This window comes from Bison bison, unplaced genomic scaffold (genome assembly GCF_000754665.1).
Source record: "Bison bison bison isolate TAMUID 2011002044 unplaced genomic scaffold, Bison_UMD1.0 scf7180017864144, whole genome shotgun sequence".
In the NCBI taxonomy this organism is placed as follows: domain Eukaryota; kingdom Metazoa; phylum Chordata; class Mammalia; order Artiodactyla; family Bovidae; genus Bison; species Bison bison.
In genome coordinates this window covers 4739511-4762564 of record NW_011494716.1, presented here as the reverse complement: position 1 = coordinate 4762564, position 23054 = coordinate 4739511, and the positions used below count along the sequence as shown (strand labels likewise).

Sequence of the window (23054 nt, the reverse complement as noted above, 5' to 3'; positions counted from 1 at the left end):
TACTTAGTGCCAACAGAAGGAGCCTCCAGACCCCCAGCCCTAGGAAGAGGGTACCCTGAGCAGGCCCTCAGCCCTGCCCTTACTTTCCCCAAACCTCTCTGTTGAGGGGTTGCATGGTTTGTTACACAAAGCAAAGCACAATGTTAATGAATTAATTAGTTACTTGAAAGTCACTAAAATAATTTTATGTAATTAAACTTAGTTGATTAAAGGTTATTTTTTTTGAACTTTGAATTTTATATTAGGGTATAGCCAATTAACAATGTTGTGATGGTTTCCAGTGGACACAGCGAAGGGACTCGGCCATACATACGCATGTATCCATGCTCCCTCACATTCCCCTCCCATCCAGGCTGCCACTTAACACTGAGCAGAGTTCTCTGTGCTACAGTAGGTCCTTGTTGATTATCCATTTTAAAAATAGCAGTGTGTTTATGTCCATCCCAAACTCCCTAACTATCCCTTCCTTCCCAGCAACCATAAGTTCGTTCTCTAAGTCCATGAGTCTCTTTCTGACTTGTGAGTAGGAAAGGTTAATATTTTAAGACAAAAATACTGACATTAAATGTTTTCCATTTGGTCCAAGGTGGTCTTACCTAATTCTCCAGACTTTTGATCAGACTTTACTTAAGTCTGATACGCTATGGATGGAAGTGGTTTATTAGGACATGAAAAAGGATGCCTGATGTTCTGGGACACAGCTTGAAGTGGGTTTCACAGGAGGCTCAAGTTTGGGGAAAAGGAGGAAATGCTGGACTCAGTGGGAGTGCGATGGGAGAAAATGTGGGATTGGATTGTGTGGACATTGAGCTCCGAGTGAAAATCGTTCTCTTAATGCTTTCAACGTCCTGGGACATATTATGAGGAGGGGGGTGGGGGAGGAAACCCATTATGCATAAATGCATCATAAAAAACAGATAACTTCGGTAGAATTGTTTTCATTACAGATTAATTCAGCAGGGTTCCTTTAAAAACCATCTCTCCTACTGCATTTATGGGTGTTATTTACAGATGATTAGCTATTGGGCTAGGCAGAAGGACAATTTAAGCCTAAAACATCCAAGGCCAGCTGAAGATCCATAGAAAAAAGTACAAACTTGGGTGTAATCTTGGAAGTCCTAACACACAGCATCCCATTGATAAAAGTGCCATTTACACACATCTTGCTTCAGGAGCACAACTGTTAGATAAAAATGAGAAACACATGCATTTTCAAGTTGAAACACTGGTGTACCCTTAAAAAAAAAAAAGCTGCTAAGACCTAAGGGAGCCTCAGCTTTGGGGAAGAAGGCTGGATTCTTAGAGAAAGAAAGGCCACACTGTTCAGATCTCCAAGATGAGGCCCCTGACTCTCAGCCCTGTGGATGTCAGACCTGGAGTCAGGAAAAGTCTTAGGTGATGGTGCTTGGGTCCCCAGACTGTGTGTGCACACCTGTAAGAATGAACCCTTAGTTTCTGGCTGAATTATTTATAGAAAATAGGGTGTGACTTTGTAACTAGAATGGACACCTTGATCTGGCAAAGAAAATATAAATGAATGATACAAAGAAGTCAGCTAACTCCAAACAGTCCAGCTCCAAAAGGCATTGTTGATTCTGAGAACTAGAACAGAAAGGAAACCTCAGCAACATGTCTTAGGGAGGGATGGAACATCTTTATATACTCAGAGCCACTGCCTCAAGATGAAACTTGGAACTCAAGTGGAAAGGAGGGGTCTCAGGGTTGGCTGTCCTTACAAAGTATCAACCGAAAAAAAAAAAAATTGAGCTTGTTGATCTGAATACTTTCGCTGAAGAGATTGACAAATGAAGATCCTTAATGCAAGAAACTAGTTTTTGTTTGGCTTTGTTATGGGGCAGTAGGATTAGCTGGGCTTCCCAGGTGGCTCAGTGGTAAAGAATCCACCTGTCAATGCAGGAGACCTGGGTTTGATCCCTGGTCAGGAAGATCTGCTCGGAGAAGGCAATGGCAACCCACTCTAGTACTCTTGCCTGGAAAATCCCATGGACGGAGGAGCCTGGTGGGCTGCAGTCTATGGGGTTGCTAAGAGTCGGACACGACTGAGTGACTTCACTTTCACTTTTCACTTTCATGCATTGGAGAAGGAAATGGCAACCCACTCCAGTGTTCTTGCCTGGAGAATCCCAGGGACAGGGGAGCCTGGTGGGCTGCTGTCTATGGGGTCCCACAGAGTTGGACACGACTAAAGTGACTTAGCAGCAGCAGCAGGAAGATCTGCTGGAGGAGGAAATGGCAACCTGTTTCAGTATTCTTGCCTGGAGAATCCCATGGATGGAGGAGCCTGGCACGCTACAGTCTATGGGGTCACAAAGAGTCGGACACGACTGAGTGACTGAGCCCACATGCAGTAGGATTAGTTATTTATTAATTGTTTTCTTTAAAATGATTATATACTAGGTGTATGCAAGGACATTTATTTTCTTTTAATGTTTTTGAAAAATTGCCATCAACGTGAGTACCCAACAATGCAGTGGGTGGATAGATTAAAATATAATATCATTAAACAATAGATTATTATGAGGCCATTAACATATTTTCATAAAGTGCATCTGACATGATAATAAGTGAAAATAATAGGATGAAAAATGTGTAGGTAATATGACGGATCATGCAATTTAAAACTGAAGGGCCTTGGACACACATGATGCAGTTTCTATAATTATTATAAATTTTTTACTTTGAAACTCCAGGGGAAAAAAGTCTCATTATAACCAGTGACATGATATTGCCGTTTTGTATTTTCAATAATAAAACTGACCATTTAAATCAGAGATCAGCACACTTTTTTGTAAAGAGTCAGGCGGTCAATATTTTAGGCTTTTGTGGGACATCTGTGTCTATCATCATATGGGCTCCCCAGGTGGTGCTAATGGTAAAGAACCCGCCTGCCAAAACAGGAGACATAAGAGATGGGGGTTTGATCCCTGGGTTGGGAATTACCCCTGGAGGAGGAAATGGCAACCCACTCCAGTATTCTTGCCTGGAAACTCCCATGGACAAAGGAGCCAGGCAGGTTACAGTTCATAGCATTGCAGAGAGTCGGACACAACTGAGCTATCTTTTGTTTTTATGTCTGTCATATACTATTTTTTGGTTTTGCTTTTTTTTTTTTAGTCCTTTGAAAAATCTAGTAAGTCATTCTTGGTTTACCAGCATTACAAAACCAGGATGAGGGTTGGATTTGACCTGGAGGGTGTGGTTTGCCGATCCCCGATTTAGAGGATTTTATGTCCCCTGTATTTGCTACCCATTTATTAATTCAGAGAATTTGTGACATATTTTCATGTTTGACTTTTATGACACACATTTTCCTCAAGTCACTTTAGAAGAGCTATACCAATTCAAACTAGACCTTTCTTGGAGTCCATTTGTTTGTTTTTCATATCTATAAAGGAAAGTGAAATATACATATTACGTAGAGAGCCACATTCCCCAAAATGGTAGCCGTCAGCCCATGAGGCTAGAGTAACATTAATTAAAATTTAATGAAATTAAAAATTCCATGCCTTGGGCCCACCCACACCATGTACTGAGCCATGCAGGTCTAGAACACTTCATTCTAGACAGTCCTTCATTCTACAGGACAATGTTAGAGAAAACCCCAAATAATATACCATATCCTATGGTGAGTTTTGGGTCACCCTCTTTACTATAGAAAATAAAATTCATACAGAAGGAGAAACAGGTTCCATGGAAAGATGATAAAATTTAGCGTCAAATGGAGCCAGGAAAACAGACAATGATTGAAAAATCTCCCCAAGTTCAAAAAAACCACATCCTGGCTGTGTGATATCCTGGCTGTATGATCCCGGGCAAATCACTCCTCTTCTCATTGCCCTCCACCTCCTCAGCTGAAAAGCAAATAGGGTAATACCTACCTGGTGCAGACTATGAGGATCAAACAGGCCTGAGCCCGTGAAAAGGTGCAGTGGCTTTCTAATTCTAGGAGACAGATGCAATTTACACTGGCCATGGGGCAATGTTCATAAATTCAGGAAGAACCATTTCTTGCCGATATGGTTAGATTTGGGCTTCTCGGGGAACACAGAAAAATACCTTGCATTTAAGGACTGTCAAAGCTTCTGCTGAAGATTACACTCTGCTTGGGAGAAACAACTGGGACGTCCCCATGACCCGATGCCTTCAGGGTTTGGCTTCCCGGTGACTGTTTCTAACCTTTGCCCCGACAGCAAAGAGTTTGGTTTGTCTCAGCCTTTGGGAATTGAGATGCTTGACCTTGGTAGCTGGTAAAGATTCCCCTCAGTCTCTTGTCCTAATTACTCTGAGCTGTTGCCTCTGACCCCCACCCACCCCCTCCTCTAGCTGATCTCAGAAGCAGCCCACCTCCCCTCTGGCCCCCAGACTCACTCTTGATCATCTATCCCAGTGGGGACCCATTGGGAAGTTACAGAGATTCCATAGGGTGTAGACACATTGTATGAAAGAGATGGGAAGGTCTTTCTTGGCTGTGCCAAGGGACTGTGAGGAGGGGCCAACCAGCTGGAGAACCATGGTGGACTCAGCAAGACCTTGAATTCTTCAACCTGCTCTGGGAGTTGGGGTGGGAGTGGGGTACTACATCTCCACCCTAGAGGACCCATCCCCAGCAGAGGAATCCTTGGTCTTTTCTTGCCAACACTGTGATCTCTTCTTCCACATTGATTTTTCGGTCTCCTCCTTCTAGGAATTTGTGGCTATAATCATACCTATTAAAGTGCTTTTAAATTATTATTTCTTCCCCCCACCCCCAGTTAAATGGGGGAGAACCACACATTCCTCTCATTTCCTCCTCTTCAATGGAATCACAAAGGATAATACAGCCTTGCAAACGAGTCTCCGGCCACAGGCTAGTGATATTTCCCACCATGAGAACACCATGCCCACAAGTACCAACCAAGCACCTTTTGTGAGGCTAGGGTGCCACTTGGATGGCCTGCATATTTTATGTAAGTTATTTTCACATACATTTGCAAAGCTGTGACAGAAGGCAGGCAACCACCTGTGCCCTCCCACCCCTGTGCCCCCAACCCAAAGCCCAGCGTCCCATCCATTGGCCCCCCGTCCTGACAAAGGTCTAACAGAGAATGGCTGGGGCAAGGATTCAGAGGTAATGAGCAGAGGGGTTAGATGCTAAGGCAACAGGGAAAGATGGAGACATGCTTGTGAAGATCAGCTTCACCTCGCAGAAAGCCAGAAGGGAGGGGGGTGTGGAGGGAGGGGGAGAGCACTTACATGGGAGGGAAGGTGATTAGACTCAGGTTTATATCACAAAACAAAAAAGAGCCACGCGAACTGGCTTACTTGCGGAAGTATATACAAGTGAACTGGGGGCACTGTACATGGAAGATCCCTCCTGGTTTGCCTGGCACAACAGCACGGTGCCTACGGAAGAGAGAGAGAGAGATGGTATCTGGTTTGGGAACAGGCACGCTTGCTACACCTGGGGACTCATGGCAACACAAACGAGAAAGGCAGAGAAATGAAAACACAGCCACACCCCCGAGCGCAGGATGGGGACACCCAGGGAAGCCCCCTGCCTTAGTCAGAGGGGGTTGGTAGGAGCCCACCACCCAGCCCATCACATGCTCATCTTTTCTTTTTCCAATGGGGTTTGGTAGTGGAGCCTGGTTTCAGATCAGGAATGGAGGCAGCACGGCATACTCAAAAGGGAGCTTTAGAAATATCGGAGCTGGGACTTTCCTGGTAGTCCAGTGGTTAGGACTTTGCTTTCTAGTGCAGGGGGTATAGATTCAATCCCTGGTCAGGGAGTTAAGATCCCACATGGCTCAGGGCCAAAAAAATCCAAAACATAAACAACAGAAGCAATATTGCAACAAATTCAATAAAGACTTTAGAAATGGTCCACATCCGAAAAAAAAGAGAAAGAAATACCGGAGAGACGTGGCCAACAAGCTTGATGCAGACATTAGTTAGCTGTGTGATCTCAGTAAGTCACTGTACCTCTCTGTGCCTTGGGATTCCCATCTGGAAAATGAGGGTGAATATACCTACCTCCAGGAAAGGTTATGAATCGTACGTACTATTGGAGATGTGCTCAACTGAATAAGTGGTAAGCACATGCATTGATTTATTTCAGGAAAATTTGTCCTCGTTCCCCCATTTTAGTTTTTTCGGAATTATTTCTTCAGGGGAAAAGCATACGTAAGGCAGGGGGAGAAAATAAATGCAACTTGGCCATCCCTGGGACCCACCCTGGACCCATCGCGGACTCCGGTGAAACCACCTTTGGCTTCTGCATTTTCAGTTTCTTCCCTAAAGCTCTGTGCCTTGCAGTGTCTGAGGCGGCTTCCTAAGCCTGTGGACCATGGTACGTGGCAGTGATGCCTCTCCTGGCCCTGATCTAGACAAAGGACCCTGGGATCTTCCTTGCAAAGTGGAATGTTGCAGCGGGGCGGAGCAGTGGCATCCTACGGTATCTTCTCGATCTATGACTTGCTGTGGAACGACCACCTGCTCCAAGGATGACCAGGGTCAGGAATCTTTTGAGTTATCAGTCCTGCAATCCTGGACCTGCAATTCTCAAACTCAGATTTTGAGAAGAATGAGAGAGACTTTTGAGGACCTGTAAGCCCCTTGCTCATGAAGGATAAGGGCTCCCGTGGTTTCTGTTCTCTTCCTTGGCTGGGCAAGGTCAGTTGCCTCCACTTGTTCCTCTTTTCTGCTGTCATCCTTACCACTGGGAAGCCATCTCCCAGGAGAAGCAGCCCTGACTTCCCAACTCACCTATATCCTTGGAGACCTGCCCTAGAAGGGCTTCCGGAATCCTTTGCTGTCTTTTCCAACGTCAACGAGAGGGGGTGAGAACCTCTAGAGTGAGTGGTGTGTGTTTGCCTGTGTGCTCAGTCATGTCTGACTCTTTGTGACCCCGTGGACTGTAGCCTGCCAGGCTCCTCTGTCCATGGGACTCCCCAGGCAAGAATACTGGAGTGGGTTGCCATTTCCTCCTCCTTTGGTGCTCAGGTTTCCAAACAAAAATATTATAATGGTGGCAAAAACATATCCAGAAGGGCATTTCAGTATCATGCAGTTAAGGACTTAGGGACAGTTTTCAATACTGTGCTCTGTGAGAGAGCGAAGCCCTCTGGAACACCACACAGATTCTCTCTGGAAAGCTAAATTCTGGAAGTGCATAATGATGTTTTCCTCATTTTCTTATGCTGTGGATCCTTAGAAAAAGATAGAAATAACTCTGGATGTTCTCTTTGTAGCAAAAAAAAAAAATCTTTATGCGATGATTTTGACCTTTGTAAAACAAAATCCATACTGTCACAGGACTTGGTTTTTATTTTATCTGAAAACATTCTCCAATTTAATTTGCAAAGTATTTATTGTAGGTTCTCTTAGTACTTGGTGACCTTTTCTTACAAGAAAGTTTTGAAGTAAAGAAAACCAAAGGAGCATAGAAGAACACTGCCACTTCCGTGTATTTTTAGGTGCGGGCAGCTAACATGTGTTTATTCAAAAAGTCAAACAGAGAACAGGGTACAAACAGCAGTATAAAGAGTGTGTACCATATGTATACCTATGACTGATTCATGTTGATGTATGGCAGAAGTCAACATAATATGGACAAGCAATTATCCTTCAATAAAAATATATTTTTCTAAAAAAAAGTGTTTATAAGGTCATCAAGGCAGTTTGAGATAACCTATATGGGAAGAGAAACTAAAAAGAGTGGATGTACGTATGTATATAACTGAATCACTTTGCTAAACAGTAGAGAGCAATCAGATCAGATCAGATCAGATCAGTCGCACACCAGGCCTCCCTGTCCATCACCAACTCCCGGAGTTCACTGAGACTCACGTCCATCGAGTCAGTGATGCCATCCAGCCATCTCATCCTCTGTTGTCCCCTTCTCCTCCTGCCCCAATCCCTCCCAGCATCAGTCTTTTCCAATGAGATACAATGATGTAAATTAACTATACTCCAATAAAAGTTTTTTTTTTTAAGGCACTTTTTGATACAGCGTTGACTGAGCTTTCTAACGAGTCTCTCGAACTGAGTCTCTAATCTGCCCCTGCCATCACCCCCAAATATAGACCCACCACTTCCAACTACCAAGAACTAATTATTGTGCTGATACTGGTATTTCTCAGACTTATATGCCTCTGCTTATAAATTCCTTAGAATTTAAGGATGGCAGGTATGTTCAATTTATACCAGTATCTACCCATTCCATTATCCATCTATTCCAGTATCTATCCACCCATTAGTCAGGAGAAACCTTTCATCAAATTTCAATAGTATCTTTTTCTATTAGCCTGGGATCCTGTCATTCTTGACAGTTTCCAGGCAGTTACTACCACTAGGTCAGCCTCGGCAGATGAGATGAAACTTCTATTCCTGCTCTTCTTGTTGTTGTTTAGTGGATAAGTCGTGTCCAACTCTCTGAGACCCTGTAGACTGTAAGCTGCCAGGCTCCTCTGTCTGTGGGATTTCCCAGGCAAGAATACTGGAGTGGTTGTCATTTCCTCCTCCAGGGGATTTAGGTTAAACCATATGAAATTGACTTTTCTTATGTCAAAGATGGTTGAACATTAGCAATTATATGTGGTTCAATTGAAAAAAAAAAAAAAGAAAGGCCGTCCACCTCGACCCTTCTTCATTGTTTAAAAGTCGCTTCTCTTCCCAGTCCCCAGGGGTTAATTAATTACTCCATCTTCTATGCTTCTATCACACTTCAAAATCTCCCTAGTAGATCCTTTGATATGCTGAATTACAGCTTTTTATTTACATATTGTCCTCAGCTACATATAATCCCCCTGGATCAGAGCCAAATCATACTCATCCTTTTATCCCCGTGCGTGCATGTTAAGTCACTTCAGTTGTGTCCAGCTCTTTGCGACCCTGTGGACTGCAGCCCGCTAGGCTCCTCTGTCCATGGGATTCTCCAGGCAAGAATACTGGAGTGGATTGCCATGCCCACCAAAGTACCTGGCTCTCAGAGGGACTCAAGAATGTGATTAAATGATAATTTTTTAAAGACTTCCTCATTTCTGTTTTCTTTGATAAAAACAGTGCTTTTCCCAGCCAACCTTTCTGTCCCTTGTTGATAGCTGGGGATTTGCATGCCTACAGGTCTCACTTGTCTCCTCCTCTTTTCTGGTTCTTTGAAGGTTGACTCATCCAGTTTAAGTGGAACCTGGGCGGCCTGTTCATCTGTTTCCTGCAATGTTGATGACTCTATCAGCAACTGGCAGGGACCGGGCTCCATGTGACCGACCATGATCTTGGGATCACTGGAGCCTTTGGCAAAGCCTGTCACTTTATACTCAGAGTGCTACAACCACCAGCATCCCAAAGTCTGGCAAGAAGTACATCCCCAGGGCCACTCTCAGGCAGGATTTGGCATCTCCCGCAGGGGCCGGTGAGCCAGGATCCAGACCTCAGATGGGGTAGCTCAATTCTGCTTCTCACCTGGAGATTCCCCACTGTGCAGAGGACCATTTCTCGCCCTTGGAAGGGCAAGAAGCAGCCTAGCGGGAGTGTCTCCTAGCAGACAGGAAGGAGAAAGTGTCTACATTTTTTTTTTCTCTCTCTGCTGCCAACCCTTAGGTGATGAAATTGGACACAAGCCAACTGGAACAAGGGCACAGTTTCACACCTCCAGGTCATCACACAGGCTGGTCCTTCTCCCTGGAAGTTTCCCTCCCCTGAGGTAACTCCCTTCCCTTCCCACTCACTTCTCCTCCTCCTAGAAACTGGATCTATTTGTCTCCATCTGGCAGGTGGTAAAGAACTTGCCTGCCAAGCAGGAGACATGGGTTCAATCACTGGGTCAGGAAGATCCCCTGGAGAAGGAAATGGCAACCCGCTTCAGTATTCTTGTCCAGAATCTCATGGACAGAGGAGCCTGGCGGACTATAGTCCATGGGGTTACAAAGAGTCAGACATGACTTAGTGACTGGACAACAATCAGCAGCCCAGCAGAGCAATGCAAGGCTCTGCAGATGAGCTCAGAGTAAACCAGGCCCTGGGTCATCTCCATATATTTAGAAGAAAAATGAAAATGGTTACATATCTTTGGTCTGAATACTTCTGTGGGCAGAGGCAGAATTGATTTACTTTTCATCCCGACCCTATGGTCCGTTGACCAATTTTGTCTTTGCTTGGGAGCATTTCAACATCAAAGCGTACCTCACTTCTAGTTTGAGCTAGTCCTGTTAAGTTCTGCGGAGGCTGGCTGTGGAAGAAGGCATGCAGTCATCAATTACACAGTCCTAGAGAGGTCACCCTTGGTTTCTCATCCAGAAAAAAGACACACACACTCTTTGCTCTACTGTAACGGACTGAGTGGTGGTCTCTCAAAATTCATACACTGAGGTCCTACACCTAGTAGCTCAGGAGAAAGCATCTTTAAAGAGGTGATTAAGGTAAAATGGACTTAATTCCAACAACCGATGTCCCCAAAAAAGAGGAATTAGGACACACACTCAGAGGGCGGACCGAGGGAAGACACGAGTCAGGAGAAGATGGCCATCTACAAGTCAGGGAGAGAGGTCTCAGAAGAAGTCAAATCCTGCCAACTCCCAAATCTCAGACTTCTAGCCCCCAGAACTGTGAGAAAATAAATGTCTGTTTTTGAAGAGATGATACCCAGTCAATGGTATTTTGTCATAATAACCCTACCTTAGCCTTAAGGATCAATAATGAGCTATCGTGAGGGTTCCCTATGAAGGGTCATATAAGCATCAAACTTCTGTTCTCTTTAGAGGCCGGGGAGATAGCCATGTGGTTCCTGCCAATGGAGGTAACTGCTTCCAATTGACAAATTTACCCAAAGCCCCGAAGGGCTGTGGACGATTTTGGCTTTTATAGTCATGCATTTTTGAACATAGACTAGCATTGAGCTAATCCATGTAAGCATATCTTCACAGCTAATACCTAAAGCTTTTATATATGCCTGAAAGATGAGCTTCTCTGAAGGGTTATGGGAGCGTTTTATGTACCGAGGTATTTCCATTTAGGCACAGAGGCTGCAGAAAATGCAGCATGTATGTTTAATTCTTATAAATCAAATCATGTTTTAATTGTGCCAAGGGATTTCCATATTTAAAGGAGCCCTGGAGTGAATCTGCCTATAGTGTAAATAATCCCTCATTCCAATTTATTTAAGAAGTTTTGATTTTCCTATTTAGAAACACATCGCTTTTTTCTTTTCACTTTTTATTTTGACAAAATTGCAGAGAAAAAGGATAGTACATCAGATATCTGTACAATTTTCTCCCTGATTCTTTATTGTTTAAAAAATGTAATGACTCGCTTCACTTTATTCTCCTGCCTCCCAAATTTAGGCTAATAGAGGATTCTACAGAAAATATTTAATTGACTCAATAAGATAATAAATAGACTGGATCCTCATATGTTACAGTAACAGTTCCAAAAACTGCGTATTGAAGATTTACTATGTGCCAGGCAAACCCTCTCAATGTTTCCTTTGGATTATCCCCTAATTTACCCTATAAGACATGTACTACTGTTATACCCATTTAACAGATGGGGATACTGAGACATTGAGAGTTTTAGCATTTTGCCCAAGGTTACACAGACAGAATTACTGTGGTGCTAAATGCAAAATAAACCAATGGGATTTCTGGACCCATGGACTTAAGGCTAATCTTTTTTAAAAAACTTTTTATTTTGTTTTGGGGCATAGCTGATTAGCAATGTTGTGATAGTTTCAGGTGAACAGTTCAGGGATTCAAAACTAATCTTTTAAATTAGGTGAAGGCAAGCTACAGATTTTTAGCCAAATCTGGCCATACCTTAGCCATGAGCTAAGGATGAAGATTTTTAGCCAAATCTGGCCTACACCTTTTTGTATGGCCATGAGCTAAGAATGATTACATGTTTATGACTGAAGGGAAAGTAAAATCAGTAGAAGAATAATATTTGGTGACAGGCAAAAATTATATAAAATTCAAATTTTAGTATTAATAAAGTTTTATTGGAACACAACTATACTCATTCACTTGCATCTTATTTATGGCTGCTTTATGCCACAATGACAGAGCTAAGTAATTGCAGCAGAGAACATATGGCCCACAAAGACTAAAATATTTGCTACCTGGACCCCTGTAGGGCTTCCCTGGTGGCACAGATGGTAAAGAATCTACCTGCAATGCAGCAGACCCAGGTTTGATCCCTGGGTCAGGAAGATCCCCTGCAGAAGGGAATGGCTACCTACTCTACTATTCTTGCCTGGAGAATTCCATGAACAGAGGAGCCTTGCAGGACCTTTATGGAACATGTTTAGCGACCCTTGTTCTAAGGTCTACTTTCTATTTGGAACAATACTACAAATAATTGTCTTTCAGGACAGCCTTAGCCCCTTCCCAGGAAGTGGGCACTAAAAATTTCAGAAGGTATCATTTTATCAATATTTGCCAAAATTTTTAAATGTTCTTTGTTTTGTTAAAAATGAATATCCCCCAAAGAGTTTGAAGACATGTTCTTTTTTTCTAACTCTTCACCCAAATTTCTTTATAATTCATTGTTGTTTGAATGGAACAAGGAGAAATATGGTCCCATAAGGCATTTGTGGAAGGATAACAATTCAAATACAAGAAAAACAATGAAAATAAGCTTTATTGCCTAAGGCATTTGGCCTTCTGGATCACAGGCATCAGTATATAGATAAGGGCCATCTTAGAGCCTTGCTTCTCAAAGGCTAATATGCACTGAATCAATGGGCTGGGCCAGGATACTTTTTAAATGAACTTTCTGATCTAGTAGGTATGAAAGAAAGTAGTTGCTCCACCATGTCCCACTCTTTGAGACCCCATGGGGTGGGGCCTGAGAGTCTGCATTTCTACAAGCTCTCAGGGGATTCCAGGATTACCAGCAATGGTAACATGGTAACGAAGCGACTATAGGGTGTACATGTGTGCTCAGCTGCTCAGTAGTGTTTAATTCTCTGCAACCCCATGGACTGCAGACCACCAGGCTCCTCTGTGTATGGGATTCTCCAGGCAAGAATACTGGAGTGGGTTGCCATTTCTTCCTACAGGGGATCTTCCTGACCCAGGGATCGAACCCCAGTCTCCTGCATTGGAAGGCAGGTTCTTTATCACTGTGTCACCTGGGAAATCCAAGAACTATATAAACAATCTTAAATACAGCTGGTATTAATAAGACTGATAAGATGACACTGAGTTTCTGCTCCTGGTCCAAGTATGTTCTACAAGCACTGGAACTTTTTTTTCTTATTAAACCCACAAGGAATCTGAGGCTGAGAGGCAGTAAAACATCAGACAAAATCGAAATCTGAGCCAGCCTGGCATGACTCTGAAGCTCAGACTCTCTCATGAAACTTACCAACAGTGATACTTGGTTTAGAGTTGATAAAATATCCTCTCTAACCTTGGAATGATAAATAACCCGTGCCTGTGTGCATGTGTATAACTCGATTCATTCGTGTCTGACTCTTTGCAACCCTATGGGCTGTAGCCTACCAGGCTCCTCTGTCCATGCAATTTTCCAGGCAAGGCCTAATAAATATTCACCAAACTCATTTCAACAAAACTATGTCTAAAGATTCTGCAGTCATCTTCTGGCTGAAAACATCTGACTCTTCCAGGCTAAAGATGTTATTTACATCTAGAAGCTCCTGATCAACTTGAAGAATCTGCGGTAGGGTTTTATATCCAACCAAGGAAGTCTGTGGGGAGGTTGTATCTTCTGTAGATAAGAAAAAATCCCACTCGCAAAATAGAAAGAAGACAAGGAGGACGGAAACAGAGGAGAAATAGTGAATCCTTAAGCTCAGATAGAGTAGCTGGCAAAGCATGGTTTTAGGAAACTTTCAGGCTTAGTTTTGATCTCTAGCTTTGCTCAGTTTCTTTGGACCTCATCATTTAATAACCTTGAGCCTCCAGTTTTCATATCTGCCAAACAGGGACAAACTATCAATTTCATTGAGTCCTATCGTAAGGATTAAAATTATCACACGAAAGGGTTTGGCAAATAGTAGCTAATCAGTAAGTGATCTCAGTAATAATAACAGAAATAGTAATCACTACTATTTGGAATCTCAAAATATGATCCATTGGGGACTTATTTTGTTCTCTTGGTTTTGTTTGTTTAATACAGTAGTAGCAAATTGGTAACTACTATTCTATTTTGATTGGGGGCTTCCCTGGTGGCTCAGTGGTAAAGAATCTGCCTGCCAATGCAAGAGACATGGGTTCCATCCCTTCGTTGAGAAGATCCCCTGGAGAAGGATATGGCAGCCCACTCCAGTATCCTTGCCTGGGAAATTCCATGGACAATGGAGCCTGGTGTGCTACAGTCCATGGGGTCGCAAGGAATCTGACATGACTTAGTGATTAAACCACAAAAACATACTGTTTTGATTGACCAACAACATAATGCTAAATGTAACAGAATTAATGGAAAACATCTTAAGAGTGGGAAGTAAGTGCAAAACACTTAGTATCTCTTTCAATTTGCACATTTCATTTACCTATCTCACAGCCTCCTCCTGAAGATATTTTAGGGTGCAGTCTCTGCTCCTGAAGATATTTTAGAGTGCAATCTCTGCTTGGGGTTAAACACAAATTACAAATTGTGCTTTGGCTGGAAACAGTGGCGTCTCTGCAAAGGAGTCAGATGGGTTTTCTCTCTCTCTGCCTCTCATCTTCTGGGGTAAGAACCTCTACGATGCTACAAGAGTCCAAAACACCCAAAAGCTCTCCCTGGTGCCCCCTTCTTATACTTGACTTCCTATTACAGGACTGGATTTTAGGAGGAACTGGGTGTACTCATGGGATGGTTGTAGAGATTCATCTTGAATTTCCTTCTTATCCCAGATTAGGTTTAAATCCTGACCTCTTTCTTTTGGTGAGAATAAAAAATACTTCAACTTTGAATCTCTCAAAGAGCACATGCAGGCTAAGTTGCTCAGTTGTATCCGACTCTTTGTGACCCAAAGGACTGTAGCCCACCAGGCTCCTCTGTCCATGGGATTTCCCAGGAAAGAATTCTGGAGTGGGTTGCCATGCCTTCCTCCAGGGGATCTTCCCGACCCAGGGATTGAACCCACATCTATGCCCACCCCCACCTTTACCACTAGCACCACCTGGGAAGCCCCTTTCAAAGAGTAGTAAGATACATTTATATAAATATGCCTGTCACACTACACACACACACACACACACACACACACAGAAGCTGACAGCAAGGACAATATTTCACCTGGTGAAAATTGGTTTTGAAATGACAGAGAACTAATACAGTAGGTTTCAGTCTTTACAATACCGCATGTATCAATATATCAAACAAACACTAGAAACATACAAATAAACTCATATTTTTCTTCAGAGGAAATATCAGTGATATTGGGGTGTTCTTGTTTCTCAAATGATATTGAGTTTAATACAATTATGAGTGTACATCGATTAACCTTTGCATCAGATTTAAATGTATAACCCATTAACTAATTTAATCTCTCAAAAAAAAAAAAAAATAACAGCCGTTGGCATTATTCTTTGAATAATCCTTGTTTAGTTTCCATAATGGTATACAGCTTAATGAAAAACTCATTAGAATGTATCATGCAGCATAATTAATTCTGGCTGATTCTTTTGGTGTTAATAGCTAATGCAGATGCTGGATTCCATTTTCCATTGGCTTTATTAATTTTTCATAAACCAATATTTTGACTGTAATGGGTTGTAACAGTTCCACAGAAGTTCTGGAATTGCATTAACTGTCATCAATGCAGTTAGTCTAAGTAGGGTTTTGCCATTTGCGTGTTGGTTCTTCAACACTACATTTTTTAAAAAGAAAAAGGGACCACTTCATTTTATGCTTAGAGAATAAGTATATACATATAATTAACATAAAGTATATTAAACAATATTTGGCCAATATGTCTCTATTTACACAACAACTTCATTGCCTGGGCTAATAACAGTGAACCATAAATTTTGAAGAGAACACTAAAAGTGGAAAGCAAAAAAAAACACACAAAACTTAGAAACAAAATGGTTTATGACAGAATGGCAGCTCAAGTTAAAACTTAGAGAGAAAAATGAATCCATATAATTTTTTAAAATCTCTGGTAATTTGCTTTCTTTCCTAAGAAAAGTCTTTAGATTAAAACTAGGAGACTTTTTATCAGTGTAACAGCTTTGGTTATTGAACAGTATTTTGCTATCCTGGGGTCTAACCCTAACTCTAACCCTAACGCTAACCCTAACCCTAATTTTTCTAACCAATGTGTTCTTACATCTTTCAGTCTTCCAGGGTTAATCCACATATATTCCTCATGATTAGACTCCTATTTGTTTTGAATATAGATCTGGGTACTAACTCATCACTAAGTGTTCTTCTTCTTCTTATTTTTTTTAATCAGAGCTTTCAATAGGTGTGTGTCTGTCTGTGTGTTAGTCACTCAGTTGTGTCAGACTCTTTGTGACTCCATGGACTGTAGCCCGCCAGGCTCCTCTGTCCATGGGGTTCTCCGGACAAGAAGACTGGAGTGGGTTGCCATGCCCTCCTCCAGGGGATCCTCCCCACCCAGGGATCGAACACAGGTCTCCTACATTGCAGGCAGATTCTTTACTGTCTGAGCCACCAGGGAAGCCTTTGTCAACCATCAGAAGATAAACCAGAATCCAGATTATGGTATTATCAAGTCTTTTGCAACTTTTCTCTAGAAGGTCCTCTTTGATCTTAGTCAATACTTTGCAGCCTTTGGAGAAACCTGATTTTGCCCCAGTAATTCCCATCTCAGATGAACATCAAGCATTTGTATTATTTTTGTTTCTTTTTAGAATTTTCTCAATGGATTCTGAAGATAAAGGTTGAAAAACTCCTTTGTACACTACCAAATTCCTTCTTACTCAGCAGTAAAATGCCTTTCTCTCTGCCTTCTTTCCTGGCAAACACTTACTTATCCTTTCACAACTAATTTATGGCACCCCTTTTAAGGCAGAGAGCCTGGCTATTTTCCAGTCTTCCAGGAGGTACCATTATTTATTATGTGTGTTCACGCCTGCTCATTCGCTTCAGTCATGCCCAACTCTTTGCAACCCTATGGACTGTAGCCTGCCAGTCTCCTTGTCCATGGGATTCTCCAGGCAAGAATATTGGAGTGGGTTGCCATGCCTTCCTCCAGGGGATCTTCCTGACCCAGGGATTGAACCCATGTCTCCTGCGTCTCGTGCACTGCAGGCAGATTATTTACCACTGAGCCACTGGGGAAGCCCATTATTTATTATACCTGAGTTTATTTGCCTGAATCCTTTATTGCTCTGCCAAATTCTGGAGGGAATCACTGCTACCCCAGCGCCTACCACAGTGCTTGATGCTTCCCAGGTCCTCGATCCTGCTACTCTGATATAAAGGATGAGTTAAAGGAAGCCAGTGGTATGTGTGAATGTACTCACAGCCTCTCTCTGTGGCCCTCCCTTGATGGACATCATGTAACTGAGTGACAGCCAGCTGACCCCATGGATTCGTGCAGTATTGTGTAATTGCTACCAAGTGCAATGCTAAACAGAAACACAAAACCTCCCCAGGGAATAAGCTTTGTGTTTATTTTTGCAGGGGATCTTCCCGACCTACGGATCGAACCCAAGTCACCTGCATCATAGGCAAATTCTTAACTGTCTGAGCCACCAGGGAAGCCCAGAAAAGGGTTATGCTCATACGATACACAGATTCTTCACATACTAGTTCCGTGATTTAAATGAATGAGAGAAACTCTCTGTGAAACCTTGGTTTCATAATTTCTATAATGAAGACAAGGCTATAACATTTTTATAAGAACGGGAGGAGAGGCAGAATTTGGCACAGAGAAAGTGCCCAAAGTTGTCTTATGTTGCTGATGTTTCAAATTGCTGAGTATGTTGATGAGGACAGCCTAGAACTTTCCCTGTGAAATTTATCCAGAGTCACATACCTGAACCTCATCATCCTCCCATGGCCTAAAGGTGGGGCATCTCCTACAAGGACCATCTTGACACTCCTCACTTTGGGGGTAGCTCGCCTTGATGGCCTTTCCATGCAATAGAATGGGGACACATTTATTTAGGAAATGCTGTTTCCAGCACATAAGCAAGTTCTAATCCTATCTGAAGATCAAAAACGCCCACAGGGCCCCATCAAAGCTGAGCTGCAGTCCCTCTGTGGGACAGGGAAGGACGCAGATAAAAATTAAGGCCAAATGTGGGCTGGGCTGGGATGAAATCTGATAAGACAGATGCAGAGTGCAGAGGGGAGAAGCACAGTGAATTGCAACTGAAAGGGGAGGCAAAGGTAAACAGATGTACAAGATAAACTCTTTGAAGTGGAACATTTCCAGGCTGAAAATCCTTTGCTTGGGGTCTTCAATCTGGACTCTTCTGTTCCAGTTCACTGGAGTGCATTGCACTGGAATCTGGCAGATGTGTAAATTATACAAAATATCACTGAGCCAAAGGTCACTGTGCATGTGGAGCAGCTCCTCACCGCCATGGCTCTGAGGCCAGGCAGGGCTGGTCCTCCGGGTGGCTACAAGGAAGTGCAGAGCTGTAGAGGGGCATCCCTGGTGGCTCAGCAGTAAAGAATCTGCCTGCCAATGCAGGAGATGCGAGTTCAATCCCTGGGTCGGGAAGATCCCCTGGAGAAGGGAACAGCAACCCACTCCAGGATTCTTGCCTGGAGAATCCCATGGACAAAGGAGCCTGGCAGGTTACTGTCCACGGGATCACAAAGAGTCGGACATAACCGAGCAACTAAGCGCATACTATTTCAGGATGCTAAGACCATCACCCCAGATGGGGCATGCTTGGTACCCAGGCTTTTGGTAGATTACCCCAAGCCCAACCCAAAGTCTAGGACTGTGACCAAATTTTTCAACAGCAACAAATGTCAGGCTAACCCAGATTCTGGACAAATCTTACTTTTGTCAGAAGCTACTGTATCCAAATTTCAGGAATGGAATTAGAAAGAAGTCCATCCAAAAGTGTGGCTAAAGGTCATTCTATTAGTTGTAATGGACTCAGCAAACTCAAGTGGGGGTAGAGGAGCAGCTGGCAGGGAGACCTACATCTAACCTTCTTCTGACCCAATTCTTAGATGAATCATGGTTCACAGTGGCCAAGAGCTCACAGAAAACCAATACCTTGCTTCAGGTAATCCAAGGTCAAATACAGCTGCCCTTTTGAGATGTGCAATCTCACAGTGCTCATCCATCCTCTTCATTTGATCCCAATCCTCTTTCCCATCACCTAGCCTGGTATCAAGTCACGTGGTCTGTGGCCAGCTTTGTGCTGACGTGGACACAATCAATCCAGGCGACTTCAGAGATCACACTAATCTCTTATATTTCTATCTTACCTTATAGTCTGTGAAGTTTTATTATACTCATTATGGTATCTGATCCTCCCTATAACCCCAGGATAACCTGGTTTTAAGACCTGGCCACTTTTCAAATGTGACTTTGCAGCCATGTATGCCCTTTTTGGAGTATGTGTCATTCTGTTTCACACCCCCACAAAACCAGAAATATTTATTTTCAGAAGAAAGATCCACTCAGGACCCCCTTCTTTCCCCCTCTCCCCACCGCCAAATCCACTAATGATAATAGCGTCACCCCACCCAGACTATTGTTCATCATCGTCTTCAAGGTCTCCAAGTTAACTGGCTCTGTATCTCTCTCCTTTTGATTTTGTGTGTTTCCCATCATCAAAACCTAACCCTATCTTAGATCTGAACTGCATTGGAAGAGCTTTTCCTTTCTCCATTGATCATGACTTGTGGAGTAATTTAACTCCGTTCCAATTTTCCTCTGCAGGCGGGGTGCTCCCCATCCACGGAAGTGAGTTATGCATGTTCAAGTGGAGCATCTTATGAATCTTGTTAAGCTCTGCTGCCTTATAGCCCCACTGATGGAATATTTAATCACAGAAATGAGTTGGCAGATATGATAAACAGTGTGTGTGAGCTCTGTAGCCATCTTACCAGCAACTAAGAAATGGATGAATTTGCCATTTGTCAGCACCATGTCGACAACTGTGTATAGCCTTCTGTTATTTATTTTTATTTTGTTTCACTTATGTGTGAAGATTAAAAGTGCTTTCCATCAACAGTTTTGTTGGCTTGATATCATGATTATCCCTTAAGGATATAATTTTTTTAAAAAAATCTCTTGTCACAATGACAGGGAAAGTGTTGAGATCTCCTCTTAAAAATCCTGTTTCTAATTACACTAAGTAACTTGAGAAATGCTATTGTGGGCTTCTCAGGTGGTGCTAATGGTAAAGAACCTACCTGTCAATTCGTGAGACTCAGGTTTGATCCCTGAGTCAGGTAGATCCCCTGGAGGAGGGTATGGCAACCCACTCCAGTCTTCTTGCCTGGAGAATCCCATGGACAGAGAATTCTGGGGGCTACACCCCTAGGGTTTCATATAGTCAGACACGACTGAAATGACTTAGCATGCGCACACTGGCAACAGACATTTGCAGATATTCTTCTTCTATTTAGTACCTTCAATTTTATTTTGACTCTAAAATGGAATGCCCATAGAAGCTGACTGGAGTCTTTGAAACTCACCTGGGCTTTTTTTTTCTATTGACTTATCAATCATTTGTCATGAGAATACGCCTCAAGGAGTCTGAAGATCATTAGGCTTAGAAAAAAATCATCAATGCTGTTGCTTAGTTTTATAGGAAAACATCCACTTGTCTTTGGAGGAGATTTATGTATGTTCATAGAATATGCTGATTTAGGTATATCTGCTTCTGGAGACTGGGACTGGATAAGCATTTAAAAGAGTCCTTACAGGCATAACTTGATGAGAGTTCAGAAAAACCACTCCCAGTGAAAGACCTTTCATAACAGGTTTCTAAATGGTTCCCCTGGAATGTGTGTGTGAGGGAGAGTGTGTGTCATAATTTATCAAAGCAAATTAATACTGTTCAGCTAGTAATTAAAGATCCTCATTAAGAGGTGTAACTGTTCTCCCCACCCCCACCCTGCATTAGCAATAAAAATGCACTCAGGGCGTCAAGAGGGTATAGACGAAAATCAATAACCTGCCATTTTATAATTAAAGAGAAAATAAATGTTAGGGAAAAGTCCACTAAATTAGGAAAATTACCTTAAGGAGAAATTGAAAATATTGATTTTAATTTACAAAATATGTGGACTTTTCCTGCCCATTCTGGGAGACAATTGGAGGCTGGGTTGTTAATTCTGTATAAGCTTCAGAAAATCAATGATTATACTATGGGGATATGGTGATCTTTGTCATTAATGCAAAAATCTTATATATAGAAATGACTAATAAAATAAGGCTGGTTCTCTATCTCAGGTAGATACAGTGCTGACCTATGAAATACCCACAGCAAATCAATGACATGGTCTTCATTTCAGCTCTGGGGCACATTCAAAATTTCAAGATAAATCCTGACTATTTTTATACTTGGGGAAATTTCGAATGCCCCCTAGATTCTTAGTCATGGATATTTAAACGGAAAACATAAGGCATTATACCTGGTTATGGAAATGAATAAGTTCTACGGCTCTGTTTTGCATATATGCATTCCACACACACAGGTGCCTGAAATTTCAAATGGAAGCTAGCAGGATTCTCAGGGTTTATGGGTCTTCAAGTATTTCAAAGGAATTGTTCTGGAGTGTTGAGGTTGCAGCAACATTTTCCCAGATTTCTGAATATCATGAACTCTGGCAACCCACTCCAGTCTTCTTAACTGGAGAATCCCATGGACAGAGGAGCCTGGCGGGCTACAGTCTATGGGGTCACAAATAGTCGGACACGACTGAGCGACTGAGCAACTGAGCACACACCCACACTGTCTACCTACACAGACAAACGTACGGGCAGAAAAAGACAGCCTCTCGTTCTGAAGGACGGCCCAGGTACTGGCCACACCAAACACAAATACTCAGATTCCTCAAGTAACATTTACTTATCTGTCTCCAGCCGCCACCTTTTTTTTAGATTCAAGTTTATTGGAGCAGCCCATAGAAATAATTATCCAGTTGTCCAGGCTCCTGAAAACTTCCCCTGACACAACCAGTTAATACATCTAAATATGATGGTGGATTCCCTGGAGGAGGAAATGGCAACCCACTCCAGTACTGTTGCCTGGAGAATCCCATGGACAGAAGAGCCTAGAGGGCTACAATCCGTGGGCTTGCAAACAGCTGGATGTGACTGAGCGACTGAGCATAAGCAGTATGCATGGTGGTTGGAATAATCCAAAATGATCATTTCATTTCTCTCTTTAATTTGCCTTATTTGGACAGAGTAGTAATGTGATCTCCTATTAGAAGGCATGCTCAGTAAGAATGATGACTTCTAACATTCATAAAAAATAAAGCAGAATAAGCTGGTTGCAAAGAACACAGGCTCTTAACTTCAACTCTAGCCGGCTTCTTACCAGCTGTGAAATCTTAATCCCGTGATGCAAACCCTTTGGACTTTAGTTTCCACATTTGGGAAACTGCTGTGAGGATTCAAATACATTCATTTAGGTAAAGTGCTTAAAACAGGGCCTGACCAAAAAATTCTCAGTCAATAGTAACCCTTATAATAACTGATTCTTTCCCTGGAGTCCAGAGACCTGACTTTTGAGGCTGGGCCCAGGGCTCATTTCAATGGTTGCTCTAACGCTCTAAGAGTTATACAGATTCATCTATTCTTGTATGTGTAAATCATTCTGGATGGTTTCTTCTGAATTAACAACCTCTTAGACACTCACATACATGCAAAGAGGTTTGAAATCACTTGTAAGGGAGATAATTTGGTGTTTTCCTGGCTGCATGAGCCAAAGGTGAACAGTAATTATATTGCATGGGGCTAAAAAAATGTACTGTCTTCTCTCTGATTCAATTCACACATTCATACTCTACCTCCTCATAGGACAGTGTTAAGCTTCCTGTTCTTGATCTCATTATTTTTGGGGGGAAGACATGCACACTGGCACACACACAGAGAGAAAATCTGCCACCTTTCTATTCTAGCAACTCCATCTTACCGGGCACCACCTGCA

At 42.6% G+C, this 23054-nt stretch overlaps 1 protein-coding gene across 7 annotated transcripts in view; it reads right to left on the bottom strand.

The window, feature by feature from the left end:
- The window catches only part of RBFOX1 (RNA binding protein, fox-1 homolog (C. elegans) 1), a 441591-nt gene that overhangs the window by 88425 nt on the left and 330112 nt on the right, over nt 1-23054 (bottom strand). For all 7 annotated transcript variants that reach the window (XM_010840448.1, XM_010840441.1, XM_010840445.1 and 4 more), the window contains one exon: nt 5323-5403. In XM_010840448.1, coding sequence (XP_010838750.1) covers nt 5323-5403 — 81 coding nt within the window. The remainder of the gene's footprint in view (nt 1-5322; nt 5404-23054) is intronic.